This window comes from Perkinsus marinus (genome assembly GCF_000006405.1).
Source record: "Perkinsus marinus ATCC 50983 genomic scaffold scf_1104296948084, whole genome shotgun sequence".
Lineage (NCBI taxonomy): Eukaryota > Perkinsozoa > Perkinsida > Perkinsidae > Perkinsus > Perkinsus marinus.
In genome coordinates this window covers 485,550-503,283 of record NW_003210321.1, presented here as the reverse complement: position 1 = coordinate 503,283, position 17,734 = coordinate 485,550, and the positions used below count along the sequence as shown (strand labels likewise).

General features: G+C 50.4%; 5 protein-coding genes across 5 annotated transcripts in view; 1 reads left to right on the top strand and 4 right to left on the bottom strand.

Moving 5' to 3' along the window:
- The window catches only part of Pmar_PMAR000879 (hypothetical protein), a gene marked incomplete at both ends in the record, with an annotated part of 1,650 nt that extends 1,471 nt beyond the window's left edge, over positions 1–179 (bottom strand). Inside the window, one exon of the mRNA XM_002778997.1 lies at positions 71–179. Coding sequence (XP_002779043.1) covers positions 71–179 — 109 coding nt within the window. The remainder of the gene's footprint in view (positions 1–70) is intronic.
- A 4,540-nt stretch (positions 180–4,719) lies between these two features.
- Positions 4,720–6,329, top strand: Pmar_PMAR000878 (transmembrane transporter, putative). Its single transcript, XM_002778996.1, has one exon. It carries the CDS (start codon positions 4,738–4,740, stop codon positions 5,992–5,994), a length of 1,257 nt encoding a protein of 418 aa, XP_002779042.1. The 5' UTR covers positions 4,720–4,737; the 3' UTR covers positions 5,995–6,329.
- A 953-nt stretch (positions 6,330–7,282) lies between these two features.
- On the bottom strand, positions 7,283–12,005 carry Pmar_PMAR000877 (peroxisome assembly factor-2, putative; the record flags this gene model as incomplete). The annotated part of the gene is made up of 24 exons (XM_002778995.1): positions 7,283–7,412; positions 7,597–7,685; positions 7,760–7,901; positions 8,017–8,129; positions 8,182–8,255; positions 8,319–8,443; positions 8,490–8,554; positions 8,607–8,716; positions 8,840–8,970; positions 9,023–9,139; positions 9,184–9,338; positions 9,388–9,517; positions 9,594–9,682; positions 9,737–9,889; positions 9,967–10,068; positions 10,117–10,249; positions 10,408–10,549; positions 10,596–10,695; positions 10,835–10,931; positions 10,976–11,067; positions 11,114–11,186; positions 11,406–11,493; positions 11,547–11,761; positions 11,871–12,005. 24 exons carry the CDS (start codon positions 12,003–12,005, stop codon positions 7,299–7,301), a joined length of 2,784 nt encoding a protein of 927 aa, XP_002779041.1. The 3' UTR covers positions 7,283–7,298.
- Positions 12,006–12,115: 110 nt separating this feature from the next.
- Pmar_PMAR000876 (kelch repeat protein, putative) lies at positions 12,116–16,647 on the bottom strand (the record flags this gene model as incomplete). Its single annotated transcript, XM_002778994.1, has 14 exons — positions 12,116–12,232; positions 12,281–12,453; positions 12,854–12,986; positions 13,013–13,807; positions 14,157–14,308; positions 15,102–15,204; positions 15,255–15,374; positions 15,426–15,502; positions 15,545–15,602; positions 15,652–15,768; positions 15,830–15,928; positions 16,063–16,164; positions 16,211–16,346; positions 16,472–16,647. 14 exons carry the CDS (start codon positions 16,645–16,647, stop codon positions 12,116–12,118), a joined length of 2,358 nt encoding a protein of 785 aa, XP_002779040.1.
- Positions 16,648–16,873: 226 nt separating this feature from the next.
- Positions 16,874–17,734, bottom strand: part of Pmar_PMAR000875 (conserved hypothetical protein) — a gene marked incomplete at both ends in the record, with an annotated part of 2,102 nt that continues 1,241 nt past the window's right edge. The window contains 5 exons of the mRNA XM_002778993.1: positions 16,874–16,953; positions 17,028–17,115; positions 17,161–17,215; positions 17,268–17,401; positions 17,556–17,663. Of these exons, the coding sequence (XP_002779039.1) occupies positions 16,874–16,953; positions 17,028–17,115; positions 17,161–17,215; positions 17,268–17,401; positions 17,556–17,663 (465 nt within the window). The remainder of the gene's footprint in view (positions 16,954–17,027; positions 17,116–17,160; positions 17,216–17,267; positions 17,402–17,555; positions 17,664–17,734) is intronic.

Genomic DNA, 17,734 nt, shown 5'->3' with positions numbered 1-17,734 from the left:
AGTCGTGAAATATATTTCTCACTAGAGTGAAACTCCACTATTTCTCGCTGACCAATGCAAGGCTGCCTACCTAGGCGTAGGACGTCAAACAAGAAAACAAAAACGAGAGCTGCGAGGGAGCGCTCATTGGAGACTCTTAAACTCAAGGCAGTGTCACGTCGAGGGGCCACGGAGACCATGATGATGATGATGCTCTCATTATCAAGTTACCTCTAGTTCATGTTCCTTACCATCGGCCTTCGCACGTGTCGAGGCTAGAGGCGCTACCAAGAGGACGACTAGCGATCATTAATATCGTTGCGGTTGGTGGTGAGCACCTGACTGCGGCCTCCGACTTGGGTTCTTGTGGGGACCACCTGAGACCTCTCTGCGGGGGGAGTGAGGGACGAGGAGAATACCTGTCGATGCTGGGAGGGGCCGTGAGTGGGCAGCAACATGTGAAGGCTTGAAAATGTGAAGAGTGCGGACCAGCTCCGAGTCTACCATCACCAATGACTTCACCACAGAGAGTTACAAAGCCTATGGGAAAAGGCTCGCCCCGAACCCACGTTCTTCCGACTGGCCGATGAGTCCCCGAGAGGGCGATTTCTTGAGGACCTTCACGGAAGTATCTTTCGTATTGGGGAGTTGGCTGGATGAATCCAACCTAGGGCGCTCTAAAGAGACCTTCAGAGTGAGGCCCCCCGAACCAACTGCAACGACCTGTGAGGGCATCGGCCTCCAAGTCTGAGGACTAGACTCACCACACCATCGAGCTCCAACGTCTGCTTGGCTTGTCGACAGGCCATGCTGAGCTCGGCTAGACCCCCACTCAGTGTAATATCGAGGTTCCTAACGGCAGCTTTGATTGGCGAGTTAGCTGGGCGTTTAACATAGGAACAACCCATGTTCGAACCCGGCAGGCTGATCATCTGTCCTCACTTGGACACGTCGAGTAGCTGCAGCGAGCAACCGGCAACTCCTGAGTTCCTCACTACCTACCAACACCTTCCACACTGATGAGCCTCTCCCTCTCCCTAGTAAGATCTTGCCAAGAGAAAATAATAAGTTTTCGCCTATCTAATATGGTCTAGTGGGTGTACCACTCCATTCGCAAATCCCCGAGTTCCTTCTAGGTCACACCAACCCTTGCCCAGCTTACCAAGCTGAGCCATCCAGCTCCCCAATCTCCTATCCTATTGCTCCTCAGGATCAGTTCCCTCACCCCAAGACCCTACCGACATAGCAAGCCTTGGTGGAGTGACTTGGGTATCACCATGGAGCTATTGTGTTGAACGAGACTCAACGCTATTCTCCTCGCACCGATGTCACCAATTCTGTTGAAGGATAAATCGAAAGTCTCGAGGGAGAGGCCCTGAGGGGAAGGGTCTTCAGCGGGAAGGGCCACATCGTTACCCTACGGTCATTGGGGCCTTGCCTAGTTGAGTGAACAAGGCATGGACTCCTTTGCAAGTTAGATGGTTGTGATCTAACGCGAAGTGACGGAGGCTCGACCAACGGCCCATCTGGGTGCATAGCAATCGAGCCTGATATGATCTATCGCGGTGTTTTTGACCACAATTTGATCCGAGAAGTTGGACTCGCAAATGAGAGCAAATCTAAACTCAGGCTATAGTCTGGCAACGAGTACTGCGATGTCGGTAGAATACGACTCACCTCCTGGTCACCTAGTCCACATCCACTAAGCACCAGAGTTCTACAGCATGTATTGTGAGTGAGGGCATGGCCCAGGCATCGGAGCCAGAGTCGGGGCAAGGGAGGGTTGGGGATATCCTCCAGCTCGACCTTCCTGGCTTGAGGTATGTTCGACTCTAGTCGGTGTAGGATGCGACGCAGGCAATCGCCGTCGGAAGGGCCGGTGTGAGAGGACGGCTCGTCTAGTGCTGATGCCCATGAGGGTACAGTGTGCATGATAGGAGGAGAAGATGATGAGGAAAATCTACTACGGTGGTGATCAAAACTGTAGAACATGCAACGACAATCCGACGGAGCGAAGCACTCATTGAAGCAATAGTATTCTCGGAGAATACTGTTTCAATTCGTAGACTCTACACTGCACCCGACATGGATTGCGGGGAGGGCGATAGCAACAGAGCTTGGGGGCATATTCACGACCGTGACGTTCGCTATCTCGAGTGCTGTATTGACTTTAGAAAAGAATATATATCCGCGCGGTGGTGCATGCCGAGGAAACCACGGTGAGAGTCTTCCTTTGGGTAGGGGCTCGACGGCATCGTGTCTAGGTCGTAGCAGTATGCCAGGAGCTTCTCGTTCACAGTGTACCATTAAAAAGGTCTCGCCGAGAACTTCAATATGTTATCTGTAGTTTGTACTGATACGTGTTTCGAAATTACCAGGGTAGCCATTTTGCATTGCATCACCCTGTAGATCTCTACGGAATTATTGATATATCGTCGAGAGTTTTAATCATATACCGTCTGATGGGAACATCAACGTTCGTACCCAATCACTGGTCCCAACTTCCCATCCTGTTAGTTTGGATTGCCAAAAAGTTATCATTCTGAGAATTGATGTTTCCCCACGGCCAACTACTATAGCGGATTTACTCTTCGCATTCATAATTTATGTACAGAACTATATGTATGTTGTACTTGCTCAGTCTCGTCATCAAGTAGTCTCCATGTCCCGTTGATAACGGTAGACAGAAAAGATTAAGCCAAATGATATTCTTTCATCATCGCAAATCCTAGGCATTGAGAGTGTGCGAAGGAATGTCGTGTTCCAATAAGCCGAAGAGCGGAACGTTGAGTACCTCCAACGCTTTACGGCTGTATTGAGAGAGTCTTGCACACTGATCGTGCAGCTCAGGAGGGACAGCCTAAATTCATACCAGCAATCAAACAGGTGATACTCAACTCAACTCAACTCAACTCAAACGGTTTAGCGAGGGGAAACAGGTGATACACATCGCAAACCAAATCTTTCCTCACGATAGCGCAATCTATAAGCGATTTTAAGCTTTGCGAGTCGCGCTCGCCTATAGATTGAGTGATCGATTTTGTCCAGCTGGTGCGGTAGATTTTGCTCTGAACAAACTAATACTGTCTTTGTGGATGATGATTGATTACATATTCATGCGTGTCATCTGATTATGATGATGATAAACCACCCTAGGTGTTCGTACTGTCTGATACTTGTAACTAATAAACTCCCTATGATGATTATACCTTCTTACACAGACCTGTTCTGAAAAAGAACACATGTGGAAAACGAAGCCATGCACCACACTGAGGGATAATGTGAACAGCGAGAGTGATGATAAAGCTTGACTTCCCTCCGATAAATAGTGAGGAAAACCTCTTCTATCTACTTTTGTCCTACGTCTGACTCCTTGGAATACCTGAGGCTCTCTAGAGTTGCTACCGGTACCATCTAGTGTTCTAGGTAGTGCTAAGAGTTGCCGACACGAAGGTATTCAGGAAGCTGAAGCGACTTACATCTGTGTTTCTCGCTGCGTAGATTGTTACATCTTGTTTGATGCGTCTCCGATGATGTAGCAGTTTTAGAGATTGAGCTCACTGTGCTTTCGCCTCGGCGTTGGCTGTTTCAGTGACGCAATGACCCACCGGATTATGAGAGCTGAGGTGAAATGGACGATGAGCTCTGATGATATTTACTATCCTAGGTCGATGCAATCGACCAGTAAGGACTTGATATTCCGACACTTTAACTGATGCTTGTTAGTGTTTTATAAGTGCGATTTTCAAGCTGCTGAGCTCTCTCGTGGGCTACTGCGGTCGGGTAATCTGCATATAGTGCCGTATTATCGTGCTATGCCGTTGCTTGTGTAGTTTCGGCAATCAAAGCGGTCAAGGGACACTTCGATGCATCTACTCTATGATGGCTTCCTTGGTCATTACTTTTTGAAACATCTATTTTATCTTGAAAGCTGGAGTTGCTCTATTGCCTTCGAGTGGTGGCATGTCTGACGAGTGAAGTCTATGCAACTCTGTATCTAATCGACATTATTCTAGACAAGAGAAAAACTCGTTTTCCACGGGTATCCAAAGCAGCTGATAATTTTGTCGGTCCTATCTGAACGTTCAATGTACTTTCGCTGCCTGTAAAATGAGTGCAATAGTTTCACCAGTTAGAATTGATGCACATTGGTATCGCAAATTTTGCTTGAAACCGTTCGTTCTCCCTGGCTTAATAGCAACGTTGTGTGTTTCGGTATTACACCACTAAACGCGACACAGTCACACCACTGACGTACTACAAGGTCCGGAGGCGGGCCGGGAATGTGTATGTGTGTTACAGTGTGGGGGAAAATATGCACATGATCATCTACATGTGTAGGTGATATTAGTGGAAATTTTGAGGAAAATTGAGGTAATTCTCATTAGTTTCTGTAAACTTTTACCCGAATTCCGATGTGAAGTGCTCTAATTAGCGAGGAAACTCCTGGACTCAGCTGAGGAAAGCGAACATATATTTCAACACTGGTGTGTTACGTCTCATAGCATGTCAACAGTAGTTGTATTCACTACAGCTCTTTGCTCTCCTCCATATTCTCGAAGTGTTCGATGCAATACATTCTCGTTGATATATCGCGTCGTGAGTAATGTTCGTCAAGCAGTCAACCTGCCATAGCTGAAATCATGTCTTGGGTTTTTAAGAAATCATTGACAGTTTCATATTCGCGTTCGTTGCGTCGTTTGCATTCAATATGTTCACGGCTTTTAACCCCAGTCTTGAAAGTTGAAGTGTTATCATATGGATTCTCCTCATAAAAGCAGCGTTCCTGAGATCGAAAATCCACAGGATGGGTTAGGCTGGATAAAAGCCGCCTGTACCATAGCGATGAGCTGCGTTGGGGTCGGCGTCCTGGCACTGCCGCGGACTAGCGTTACTTCCGGCTGGCTTGGTAGCCTCATCGGCCTCGGGATCGCCGTTGCTATCGTCTACTACACCAACATCCTTCTGTGGCGCACCCTCCGTCTCACAGCTGATAACGAAAATGAAATAACTAGATCCTACGAGCAAGCTGGCCGAGCAACATTCGGTAGAGTTGCTTCGATTTATATCGGGTTTATAATACACATAACCCTTGCTTCTGTGTGCTGTGCGATGCTCATCCTCCTTGGATCTACGTGTCTGGCGATGACTGGGGTCCTCAATAAGCGTGTCTGGATCGTCTTGTGGACTCTCGTCGGCATCCCTTTCTCGTGGATAAAGGAGATCAAAGATGTTGGTATTGTCGCGGCTATAGGGGTCCTGTCGTCCTCGGCGATGGTGATTGTCATAATTGCTGCTTCCGTTAACAAGATGATCGACGACGCCCCTGATGATCTCACGGCTGTTCCTCTAAGTGCCATTGACTTCTTGTCGAACTTGGCCACATACTTCTTTGTCAATGGTTTCGCCGCTTCAACACCTACTGTGTGCTTCCACATGAACAAACCCGAGGATTTCCCAAAGACCTTAGCTGCAGCGATGACATTCATCACGTTGGTGTATATGACCGTGATGGAGTTGGGGTATGCAGCCTATGGCCCATTGCTAGCACAAGTGGATACAATCGTCGATGCTCTATCCCCACCTGGCCGGTCTCTCGATGTATTTGGCTGGCTCATAAATATTGTGGTTCTGATTGTTCTCATTCCGCATTTTCTCGTTATGTTCACGCCCACAGCGAAGCAGATGGATCTGCTGTGTTCTAACTTTAGCGAGAGGAGGAAGTGGTCCACCGTCAAGTCAAAGTTGCTGTGTCTAAGTGCTAGAACCTGCCTCGTGATTCTCGAAGGACTCATCGCCATAGTCGTTCCCAGGGTCAGCAGCCTGGTCAGCGTGATAGGGGCCTTCTGTATGGTTCAGTTCTCAATCTTTTTCCCAGTCGCGTGTTATCATAAGATCAAACGGCTGCAGCATTTGACCACGCCGAAACTTGTTGTCGTCTTTCAAATTCTCATTGTTGCTATCGGCTTTGTCGTGATGGTGATGGGCCTTTACGGTAGCGTCACTCGATTTTGAGAGTGATGAAAAGGTCTTTTCAGCCATGTTGCTCGAGCAAGTCGAGGAGCCATAGACATACTCAGGGGAACTGGCGGTCAGCGATTATGCTGTTCGCATCTGTTTCTCCCAAGTGGTCAAGCTTTGAGGCTCCATTGTCGTGTACCCATTCCACGTATCATGTCCAGAATCGTATTATTTCAGTCACTTGTCAAACTTTATGGTGGAATTTTTTATTTTGCTTGGGAGGCTCCGCTGTTAGTGCTTACCGTCGGCTAGGAGCTAGGGTATCTAATAGCAGCTTCCAAACAGTAAGACGAATGGTTTCCGCTGTGAGTCTCACTGGCACAGCCTTCCTCATCCTACCATTTGTTGAGGAACATCTCATTGTCAAAGCTATTTTCACTATGTTCTCTCGTTGCGTCTAGTGGCGCGAGCTGGGTCCATGTTTTGTTCGCATGCGTGAAACTATCCTTGTTGAGGTAGCCGATAAATCAATCGAACCGACTATACCATCGCGTCTGCTCTTGCCGATACTACAACCTAGCCATATCAGAATCTATAATTCGGGGGAGGGGGTAATTCGCCTCCCCATCGCTGTTGTTGTCCTGGCCGCTATCCTCACCAATGCTGGTAAAATAGTATTTTACCACGGATGGTGAGTCACCATCCGAGTCAGCCCCTCAGCCACTAATCCTCCAGATCCTCCTGTGATAGGATGTCGCTGCATTGATTGTGGCGTGACGCGCTGACCGTGTATTCCACGCTTCTCTGTATTATCGCATGGGGGTAAAGGGCCTCACGACGCGATGGTCGATTCAACATGCAAGTTTCGTCCACACCAGTATGAGGGACGGTCATATTCAATATTGTTTTTGTCGGCGATGATTTATCGCTGCTCTAGCTGCTATCATGCGTTATGAGACCATCACCTTAGAGCTCATTTGAACCCCAACTGGCTCGTTGGGTTCGAGTGCTACATCACGATTTTCCCTTTCCTATTCCCGAGTTAGCTTTGAAAGGTACTGCAAAGCGAGTTGCAAGGGACAGTATTTACTCGTGCTGTCGCTCGATTCATCGTCTTGAAGTTGTTTCCCATCCGCTACTCTGCAAGTGGCAGAGACACGACCAAACACAAAGATAGAGAATCCCATGCATCGCTCGGATGCCCCTCACGCTGAGGTTGCGTCCTTACTATGACTTTGCAGTTGTCGAGTTAACCGGTTGGTATTTGTTTTTAAGGGTGATTGATCTACTGTGATGCCACAATGATGGGGGACTTCAAGAAACGGTGAATTAGCTCCAGAAACACTGCGGTAGAAAAATTACACATTAGCAAACTCTCGGCGCATTCGTTCATATCGACCGAGTTCCTTTGATGTGACACTAGGGGACATGCCAGCCAATGCATCTCTGAAGTCGTTCAAGCTGACAGTAACCTGCCCGAACAAGAGGGAACATAAGTACGAAAGAGAAACAGAGGGAACGCATAGAGCATGGGAGAAACAACGTAGATCTCAAGTGACTACAGTCGACAGGTTGCCAACATCCTCGAATCACCACTATCGAGATCGTCATGAAGCTAGATCGATCGGCATCATACCGCCGCCCAGCCGCCGCTACCGTTAATAAACTGTGAACGCCTCCCTTCACTTTGACCAGCTCTCCTGATTCGACATAGAGGCATTGTGAGCCACACTTGTGGCATGTACCTATAATACGCCACATGGAAGGCTACCGTTACAATGCAGGAGCTATCCTATAGACTGGGACGAAAGGAACATACCTGCCCTGAGGTAGTTCGGGGGGCCACTGCAGACATCTTCATCCACAGTGTCCACAGAGCAAGCGCAATCTTCCTCCTCCTGGGACGGCGGCTGTTGACTCTGCGATTTGTATTCACCAATCAACAGTTGGAGTTCTCGGACCTGATTGCGGCGGTGATGATAACAAGAAGGTGCGGTATGGTGAACAATCAGAGACGGCGCGTTTGTGCCACGGGCCAAATCATTAGATCGGAAGTGCCCCCGCCCGGTAACCCACTGCTGTCGCAGCTCTAGCAGGAGCCAGCGTTTTCGCGATGAGATCCAATTCGGCGGCTTGTCTCTTGACGGCTTTGATGTGAGCCGCTCTGCAGGCCCCCGCAATGTCGGCACCTGAGCCCGTTCATTCCAGTCACGTGAAGAGTACTGCATCTAGAGACGTCACCTGTGAAGGTTGCCGGCACCAACTCGGCCATCTGCCTCAGCGAGTCCTTCATCTCATCCGACAGTGTCATGTGCCTAAAATCACGACTACTCGCCATCGCTCTATTGAAAGATGCCAAGCTGCTGACTCACACGTACGCTGTGATAGCCTCAAGTAACGGTAGCTTGTCGTCTGGTACTCCTAGATAAACTTGTCTGTCAAGCCGGCCGGGCCTTAGGAGTGCCCGATCAAGCAGGTCCGGTCTGTTGCTGGCCGCAATCACCTAGCAGGTGGTGGGAGCATGCCGAAGGAGGCATTCATGAACTCACTATAACGTCTGGAGGCAAGTTATCGATCTCAGCCAAGAGGCTGGCAACCACACGATCCATCACGCCTGAGAGCATCCACAAGAGCTTTCATCGAGACGACTCTACTGCACTGGCTACCTCCACTGTCGCTTCCTCGACCACGATGTGGAGCAAGCGAGTCCACCTCGTCGAAGAATACCACGCTAGGCCGACTCTCTAAAGCTCGTTGGAACACATCACGGACGTTCCTGGAGCAGAGAGACATTCCCCACATAAACCTCGACATGCCGTGAAATATTCGAGTCGAACAGGAAGCCACGAAAAGAGTCAAAGAGCCCCACAGCAGCAACAGCGCCTCCACAGCTGCTCACTTCTCGCTCTCTCCAATGTACATGCTGAGCAGTTCGGGACCTTTAACGCTCAAGAAGGAGGCACGAGACTCCGTAGCGACGGCCTTAGCCAACAAGGTCTTACCCGTACCCGGTGGGCCAAACAGGAGTATCTGAATAACAACAGTGGTGGTGGTGGACTTGTCCGCCGATACACAGGCTCACTCCAGTCCGCAATTTCTGCCGTCTGGTACTCCCTTGCTTCCTCGCCTCCATCGAAGATAACAAATGCCTGAGCTCTCGCTTCGCCTCGTCCATGCCGCCCACGTCGTCCCAATGGACCTATCCAAACGATATCCAAAGCGGCTACCTGCAGTTACACGTACTTTAACCCCGCTCATGACGGTAGCAGCAGAGCCCGACTGCCGTTGTTGAAACTCCTTCAACGCCTTTCGAGCTGCTGCCTCCTCAGAACCCTCGGGTAGCAATGTGAGCATCGTGAGAGCATTAAGGACATCTCCAATAGAAAGGCCAGCCGTGCCTTGTCGATAACAATACCATCAGTACGACTCCGAGGAGCTTATATGTACCTTCCTTTATCAATCGAGGATTCAAAGGTAGACTAAGCTGAGTGGCCCTCAGCATCCGCTCGATCACTTCCTCACGCATGGCATCATCAGCTCGTACCAAGTTGACATGCGATTCGAATAGGTCCACCACCTGCCGCAAGTGATACCATAAACGCTTCCCTAGACCTTCGGTTGCCACTCAACTCCTCTGCCGCCCCGGGTCTCACCTCTCGGTCAAGATCGTCTACGTTGGTCGCTGTAGCGGCAAGAAGGACGCCGTAGTCGAGCAGCTTGTCCCGTACAGCCTTGAGAGAACCTGCACAAGGCGAGCACAACTCCACGAAGGGAGTCGTTAAGGGGTCGTATTTACCCGAGATGACACGACCGGTCCTGTTGACCTCTTCCTGTGAAGCCTCAGCTGCAGTGGGAAAGAGCTCCGTTATATTCCTTAGAAGCACCACTGCTCCTGGAGTTTTCCCCGACTGTGCAGAACTCCCTTTCACGAGGGATTCCACTATAGGGACTGAACGCAGCAGCAGTCCTACGACGGCGCTTGTTGCAGCCAGACAGACGATCACTGACAGAACCGAAGGAGCCTACAGATATCAGCGACGGTATTAGCCTCCACTCCACAGGTGATGACGCCGACAGACAGACCCATACAGTTCGATGCCTCGCGAATGCAGCATATCTTGCCACTTCCTAAAACAGCGCGGAATCTTCGAGGTTGACACGGTGCTCTCCTCGAACCTCTGTCCCCTGTGACAAGGACCATGTTGCCCACCGACAGAGCGGCTATGATCTCCCTCGATATGGCAGCTAGCTGCGGTAGCATGCCTAGTGAGCGAGGAGTTGCTGTGAAGAAGGCGGGCAGCAGCGGTATCTGCAACAAGGCGCTTCAGAAGAGCCCCCTCACAGCATGAGATAACCAAGTAAGAGCTGTCGAGTACATTCCCAAAGTCCAATAACATGGCAAAACCATAGCCGATGCCCCCACATCTTCGAAGTGATACCGACCCTCCCGAATATCCCCCCACTCACACTGCCCCAGCACTTGTCTAGACCCCGAGGCTCGCTCGTCCGCATGATCACTTCCGTATCTCTGGAACTCATATAAAAACTCAAACCATCTGTGGCCGCCGACTGGCCATTCTCCAAAGTAGCGCTTGTCACTCGGAAGTATCTAACGGGAACAAGGTAGTGGTGAAGTGTATGTACGCTGACGCTACATCATGTCAACGAAAGCGGTACCGTATACCGGATGAGCTCGAGCACGTTGGAGTCGCCGATGTGGGCTAAACCAATCACGAGGGGCGGCTTCCGAAGCACCTATGCAACACTATCTCCCGGTCAATTCCATGACTTGTCACTATAATTCTAGTGATAGTTGAAACTAAGACAGGGTCCAGAGAAATGGATACGATAGACTATGCAGTCGCCATGACAGTTCTGACGGCCGCTCTTTTACTTGTATCGAATAAATCATAGGCGTCCTCTTCTCTCAAGCTAGTGACATCAACACCTTCCATACCACACAGGCCGCGTCTGACCCCCCATGCTGGTACCTGTGTATCAGCCTGATAGACCCGAGAGATGACCGGAGACCTACCCCGAAAAGCTCATCCACCTTCATCAGCCGTGGGACCTTGAGGAACTCACCAAGTGCACGAGATTGGAGCGAACGATCACGCTGGCCGAGCGCTGTCAATCGGTAATCACAAGACCATCCGTGACGAAGTCGACTTACGTCCAAACGCCACCTCGACCATCTGTACGCTCTTAGCCTTCAACGGTGGCTTAGTGCTCGGCCGGCAAGACACCTGCGCAGATGAGCCGGTCAGAGAGTCCCCAACGCAGCGTTGGAATGTATGTTCACTTTCCTCAGGTGAGCTCAGGAGTTACCCCACGTATTATAGAAGTTTGCATACGAATTCGGGTAGAAGTGTACCGAAAGCAACAAGATTTTCCTCAATTTTCCTCCCATAATTTCCACAAGTTCACCTGTACACACCGCCCCACGGTGATCGTAACAGCCCTACCTTCGACCGTCCCACAGTAAGGTGCAAGGCTGTGAGTATTGTAGGAGGCAAATGTAGCGCCATGGATGCCTCGGGCGCCGCAAAGCACCTGCGATTAGCCCGAGGAGTGGTATTGCACAAGCCATGCCACCGCGCTCTTACGCTCTCTCCACTTCTCCAGGCAGGCTTTGTGGGAAGGGTAGAAGGCGTACGACTCTAACGGGTAGCATCAACTCCTCCTGCTGCTGTGACCAGCCCTTCATCCACCGGCTCGAAGGACCTTCCTGACTACTGCTACTACTCGGAGGCACCTTCGAGAGATAGCCGTAAATGCTCGACTTGTCTGGGTCTGTTGCTCCTGCTTTTCGACACAGTATCTACCACAGCTCCGTTTAACTGACAAACTGTTATCGGATTCACGCCATCGACAGCGCACTAGAATAGCACGCTCTCTCATAGTCTTCGTGTAGAGGTAATGCAACTCACCTCGAATAGTGTACGATTGACAAATCCCTCCGAGAGCGTGTCCCGGGGTAGTAGGTGCGTCGAGTCTGCAGGGAGCGGCACCGGCTGCAGCAGCCTATACGCCTTCAGCTGCATCTTGCTGCCTTCCGCCGGCATTTATGATCAACTGCTGTTATTTTTTTCGTGACTGCGGCCGTCCAAGTCGACACAAAACACAACAGATAACAGGGAGCAATAGTACGAATAATAAAGACAGCGAGTCCTCCCTATTCGCTGGTATAGCCTGGAGAGTCTGCATCGTCAACAACCATCGCCTCATCCTGGTCGCCGTCAGTGTAAATCAGACTGTTCAACACCTCCCGAGAAATCAACCTATCTCGGGCCTGAGATACAAGCGTCATATCCAACCCCAGGCGCCCCCCTCCCATTACCAAGCACCGGGCACGACCGATGACCCCAGGCGTGAGCCGGAACTGCCGGGTCCATCGCACCCCATGTAGCATGTTCAGACGGGGCCTCGGATGTTCTTCCGAGATGAGCTTTTCGTCCAGATCGAATACGATGACATCATGGAAGTACTCGCCATAGAAGTATCGAGCTCCACCTGAGCATACATCATCAGCAGGATGGCCCAAGCTGTCTATCAGAATGTAACAGGAAGACATACATCAGCGTTGGAATATATATTGCTTCCCTCAGTTTAGTTCACGAGTTCCCTAGCTACTCGCTGATGAGAGACGATTACACATGAGTTCGGGTAGACGTGTACAGAGATCAACAAAGAATTTCTCAAAATTTCGTCAAAATTTTGATACTGTGGCCGACAAATGGAGTTGAGCATATGCATTTTTCCTCTACTGGCCACAACAGTTTCCAACTAAAGAGGTTCCCTACTCCTCAAATGCTAACAAGCCTCGAGCTCAAGGTGAACATCCTCTAAACAAGTGGAATACTATTATAAAGTGTGGAGACTAGTTGTGGTTCCCACCAGATTGTGTCCTTACCGAAGACGTAGACTTTCCCTTGGGACTTCAGATAAGCAGCACCACAGTGACTTCGGAAACGAGTTTCGAGTACTGCCCGATCGACATCTTCATACGGTGTGATTTGACAGCACACCTGCTCGAACAGGTTAACCTACACCCTAGTCATAATCGCCTCACTTTTGCCCATTTTCGCTTCGATAGATCAAATCTCCACGGTGCGCAAATATCCTCATAAAGATTCCCATAGCTTCTCGACATCCGGTCGTAGTTATACGTCTTGCAGCCGCCGAAAGTGAGCACCTCCCTAGCCGAGACGGCCACAAGAGCATTCCCGAGCAGTAGAGGGGGGCCCACACCAGAAGCATCACACATGCTGGTCCACGTCAAAGTCGGCAGGTCCAGGATCCACACCTTCCCACTGTCGTCCATGTTCACCTCCTCAGGACTAAAGCGCCACTCAGCGCCACCAAAGACGATCCATTTCGAGCCGACCCGCTGGGAGCTGTGCCATAGCCGGTGAGGCGGCGATGGACCGGTGACCTCCACTTCTCGCCAGGTCCGTGTAGTGAAGTCGAATTGCCACAGATCATCGAGGAACACATTATTAACCCCACGGCCAGCATGTAGGAGGAATGTGCCCTCCCACAGCACACCCTGAGCCCCAGAGCGAGCCACGGGCCTCGAGGATGCTACCACTGGCTGCACTACTTCACATACGAGGCTAGGCCGATCGTCCAGGATCACGCCATGGGTGTACTCTATGGAAAGGCGCATGAGGTCGGCAGTGGCCGCCACATGATTGCCTCCCCCGAATGCATAGACATCTGCTTTGATGGTCGATGACGAGAAGTCATCTGTGATGAGGTCACAGGCAGCACCGTGCATGTTGAGGGACCGTGGAGCATCGAAATGGCATGGCGTCAAGGTGACTGGCGACGTTGTGGTGTCCACTACTGCTGCACATCGCAGGGCCTGAAACAATGTGAAGTTTACAAATTACACTTGATGACATTGTGGTATACAAAATCTTTTCACAAACACGAACAACGATAAACAAAGGGAGGTACGCTGACTCAGACACAGCTACAGTTGTCCATATTATGGATTAGCTCTCCCTTGCCCCCCCCCCCGGGCCTACCCGGCTCTCTAGACCCCCAGAAGATTCACCATAGTATCCTCCTGCGATGAGCAGCAGCAGACCGAGCCGATCGGACAATACGAGCTGACAAGCAAGACAGTCAAGGAACTCACTACTATTCGAACAACCAATCGCGCTTGACCACGCCTTGTGACGAGGATCATGAAAATCGCCTTGACCTACACAGTGCGCCCCCTGAGCTCCCCAGTAGTTCTCTACGGCTATCTCAGCATTCACCATAGTAGTGTCCATAACCCGCAATGGCGCCTCCTTCATATCAAGGTCTATAGCTGTGGACTTTAGCTCCTCAATGGACTTGCAAGCGGAGGGATGTGCTGAGATTAGACAGAAATGAACTATGTCACATCGTAGACATGTCGGACGGCGAGACCGCACAACCAGCCCTATTTTGAAGTACTCACCCATAGGATCGTGCTGAAGGATCAGCTCAGACCAGAGACCTCTCGCGTTGACGTAGTTGTTGAAGAAACTGTCGGTATCGGCAAGTGCTACTAAACTGCGACCATCAGCGTAGCGCAGCAGTGCCTCTGCATATACTCGCTCTGCAACGGTCCTGAATGTTGCCATGACAATAAGGAGCTTGGAAACGCATGATAGCCTTGACGAAACGAATAGGACCCCGCGGATCCATCTCCTCACCAAAACGCTACTCGAACAGGATCGCCTCATGCAAACGTCAAGTCAGCATTTAAGAACATGATAGCGATCTTCCCGATGATATCACTGCCGCCATTGTCACTGTTACCGATAGTGAGGGTATTAATATCTTATACAGGGAAGCAATGACATCATAGCTAAGGTGCAGCCGAGAGAATAGAATGGGCCATGGGACCACGCCCAACGCTGACTCTCATCGTGCATTAGTCACTTCAGGCAGTAGACACTTCAAGACACATCGTGAGCACCACGAAGGATAGAGCGATAAGGAGCATCCTAAGCGCTATTCTAAGGTAGGATAATATACTAGAGCACTGCTTCCAGGAACAGCTCGATAACAGCAAGAGTCGACCACCATCAGAAAGCCAAACCCAACGATCCGAACCGGCATGATACCGTCGCTGTGTGAAAGAACTCGAGAAACACTCTTAGGACAGAAACCAACAACACCATGCTCAGGAGCGTGCACCTGTAGCATCTTGCTCACCCACAGCAACTGACTCCTGACCTGGCAAGAAGTCCAACGGCAGGCATCGACGGTAGTGGTACCACGCTGACTACAGACGCACAAGACTGTTATCATCATCAATGCCGACCTACTACCTCCCCAACATAGTCGAGGAGCTCTGCCCGGGCCACCCACGCAAAGTCCTCCACCGGACCATCCGGACTAAGAGTAATCGGTATACTCGAAGGTAGATGGATAGCCCGGTAATAGAAAACCTGCCAGTATGCTACTTAGACAGTAATGGATGAGGCTCGAGACAGCTTCACCTTGCTGCCAATAACAGTCTCTTCCTCCTCGGCATACCGTAACGACGTGAACTTGCGGTAATGCATAGGGCATGTACCTGTTGATGTAAATGTACTGCAGAGGCACTGACTAACCTCACCCACGAAATAGGGCTTGTATGCCTCTCCCAGCTGAGCCATACATATCCGCTGTAGCGTCTAAGGACAAGGAGCTCTCCTCATCTCCCTCACGGCCCCTCGAACATACCTCTCTCGCGCTGTCGCCCTGTAGATGACTAGAGTAAGGAAACGTCCAGATGGTCGAGCCGCGATACTTCACCAGTAACCACAGCATCTCCGTTCCTCGACGATCCGTGTTGTGCATCTGTCACGAGCTCTAACCTCATACGATGCCCATAGTCCTGCGCAGATCGATGGACCACTACTTCTTTTAGAGTTCTCTGCTTTTCAGTTCCTGCTAAGGTGTCTTCTTTCTTCTTCTTTTTCCGTCCACCACCGAGTTGGCCTTCCAAACCCGATAGACCCTGATGATTCACAGCATTATAAAATGCTCTACTCAAGGAAGCACACTAGCCTTCATGCATTTTCATCATTATCAATACCACACCTTCGCCACTTCTATTCTACTCTACCCACAGCACTCAAGAGCTAAGATCACCTCCTCAGCGATGAGCTTATCCAACTCTGACATCTTCACAACCGTACCACCCTCTTGTTGCAAAATGTCCGTCTGTGAGCCTTCTCGTAATAGGGCCAGTTCCTAACCAAATCGACCATTACTCCTTCGTCACGCGCCACAAAATTACCCGTCGGCTAGGGAGAAAATGATGGGGGAAGTTCTGGTAAACTAAACTATCGGCAATTTCCAACTGGTTGGCTGTTCGTTCCTCCCACTCTGCTCGCCACTCGCGATGTTCTCGAATGAATAGAGGCTCCGTATACCTACACCATCACTAACAATAAGAAAACTGTCCATGAAAGCATTCTTCTGCAAACATAACACTAGTGTACGAAGCCCTATAACTGCAGCCCGCAATAGGGACTCTCCCACAGTCTCGTACACTTACACCGTCGGAAGTCTGCATACACTGAGAGACATGACGATCTTGTAGCCCTTGTGCACAGCTATAGCAGGCATGTCCGCGTACTTCTCCACCTCGCTACTGCTGCTATTGAATGTACGCTTTTGACGAGCGACAGAAGGCGACAGCTTCCAAGCGTTTTTTGTCGTTCGTAGTAGCATTGAAATTCCACTGGAGCAACCGAGCAAAACCTCTCCCCACATGTTTGTGCTGTTACAATAATGATAATCAACTTATCCCGTCCACCCAAAAGTGCAGTGCTGAGTGCATCCTGCTACCTCCAAAGAGCCGCAGACCGCCAGACCTTCCCAAGAGCGTTCATTCACCAATGCATTGAACTCAACCCAAGACAGTAGTGATAGATAAAGGAGAGTTGTTCGCTTCTATTCAAGCAGCCATATTAGTCAACAGCTCATCCATTGCCTTGTCGATCTCCTCCTCTCTCGATATACTCCCCGCTATTGCACCTGTCAGTGTACGCTGAACCGAGAAGCACGCGGCGGTCGGACACAGTCGGACACTCCACCCCAAGCCGGCCCACCTGCTGTGTCCTCATCGAGGAGTAACGTGATGTACACTAGGAGGTGGAAGTCTGCGTATCGCGCCCAGGACGGAGTTCCCGCTGGTATCTGGCATCTCTACTACTCAAGGGCATGCTACCCATGCAGAACTACTTGTCGCATGTACTGCTTTATATCGTCTGGCGACTGTTGCCGACTACGATTCTCTCTGAGGAAAAAGTCACTGCGCCACGAAATTCAATACTCATTACAGTGATTACCTAGGGAAATGCGAGAACCGGAACATGCTGCGTTTCTTCAACGGTACACCATCGTTGACTTTCACCAACAGCCAGTCCGGATCGAATTCTGTGACCTCCGACCCGCTCGCCAGCACTGGTGGCATCATCTCTTGCTGCAAAAAAACGTCACTGCGCCACAAAATACCATACCGCTCTTTCACCAACGCTAGCATCGACAAAGTCAGCACCAAGAGGCTACGAAGGACCCCTCAGGGCATGCTCTCGAGCTACTATTCCTTCACACCCCATCCCTCCGCCCCCTCCTACACTGAATGGCTCTCTAAGCTGTACCCTAGTCGGCGTCTCTGCAGTCTTCTTCACATCAAAGAGACCATCTTGCAACATACCCTCAGCTTGGTCCGAGGCCATCCAAACCTACTTACACTTCCTCAACCATCACCCCTACCTCCCACGCCACCCACCAAAGTCTCTGGTTGCCCTTGCCT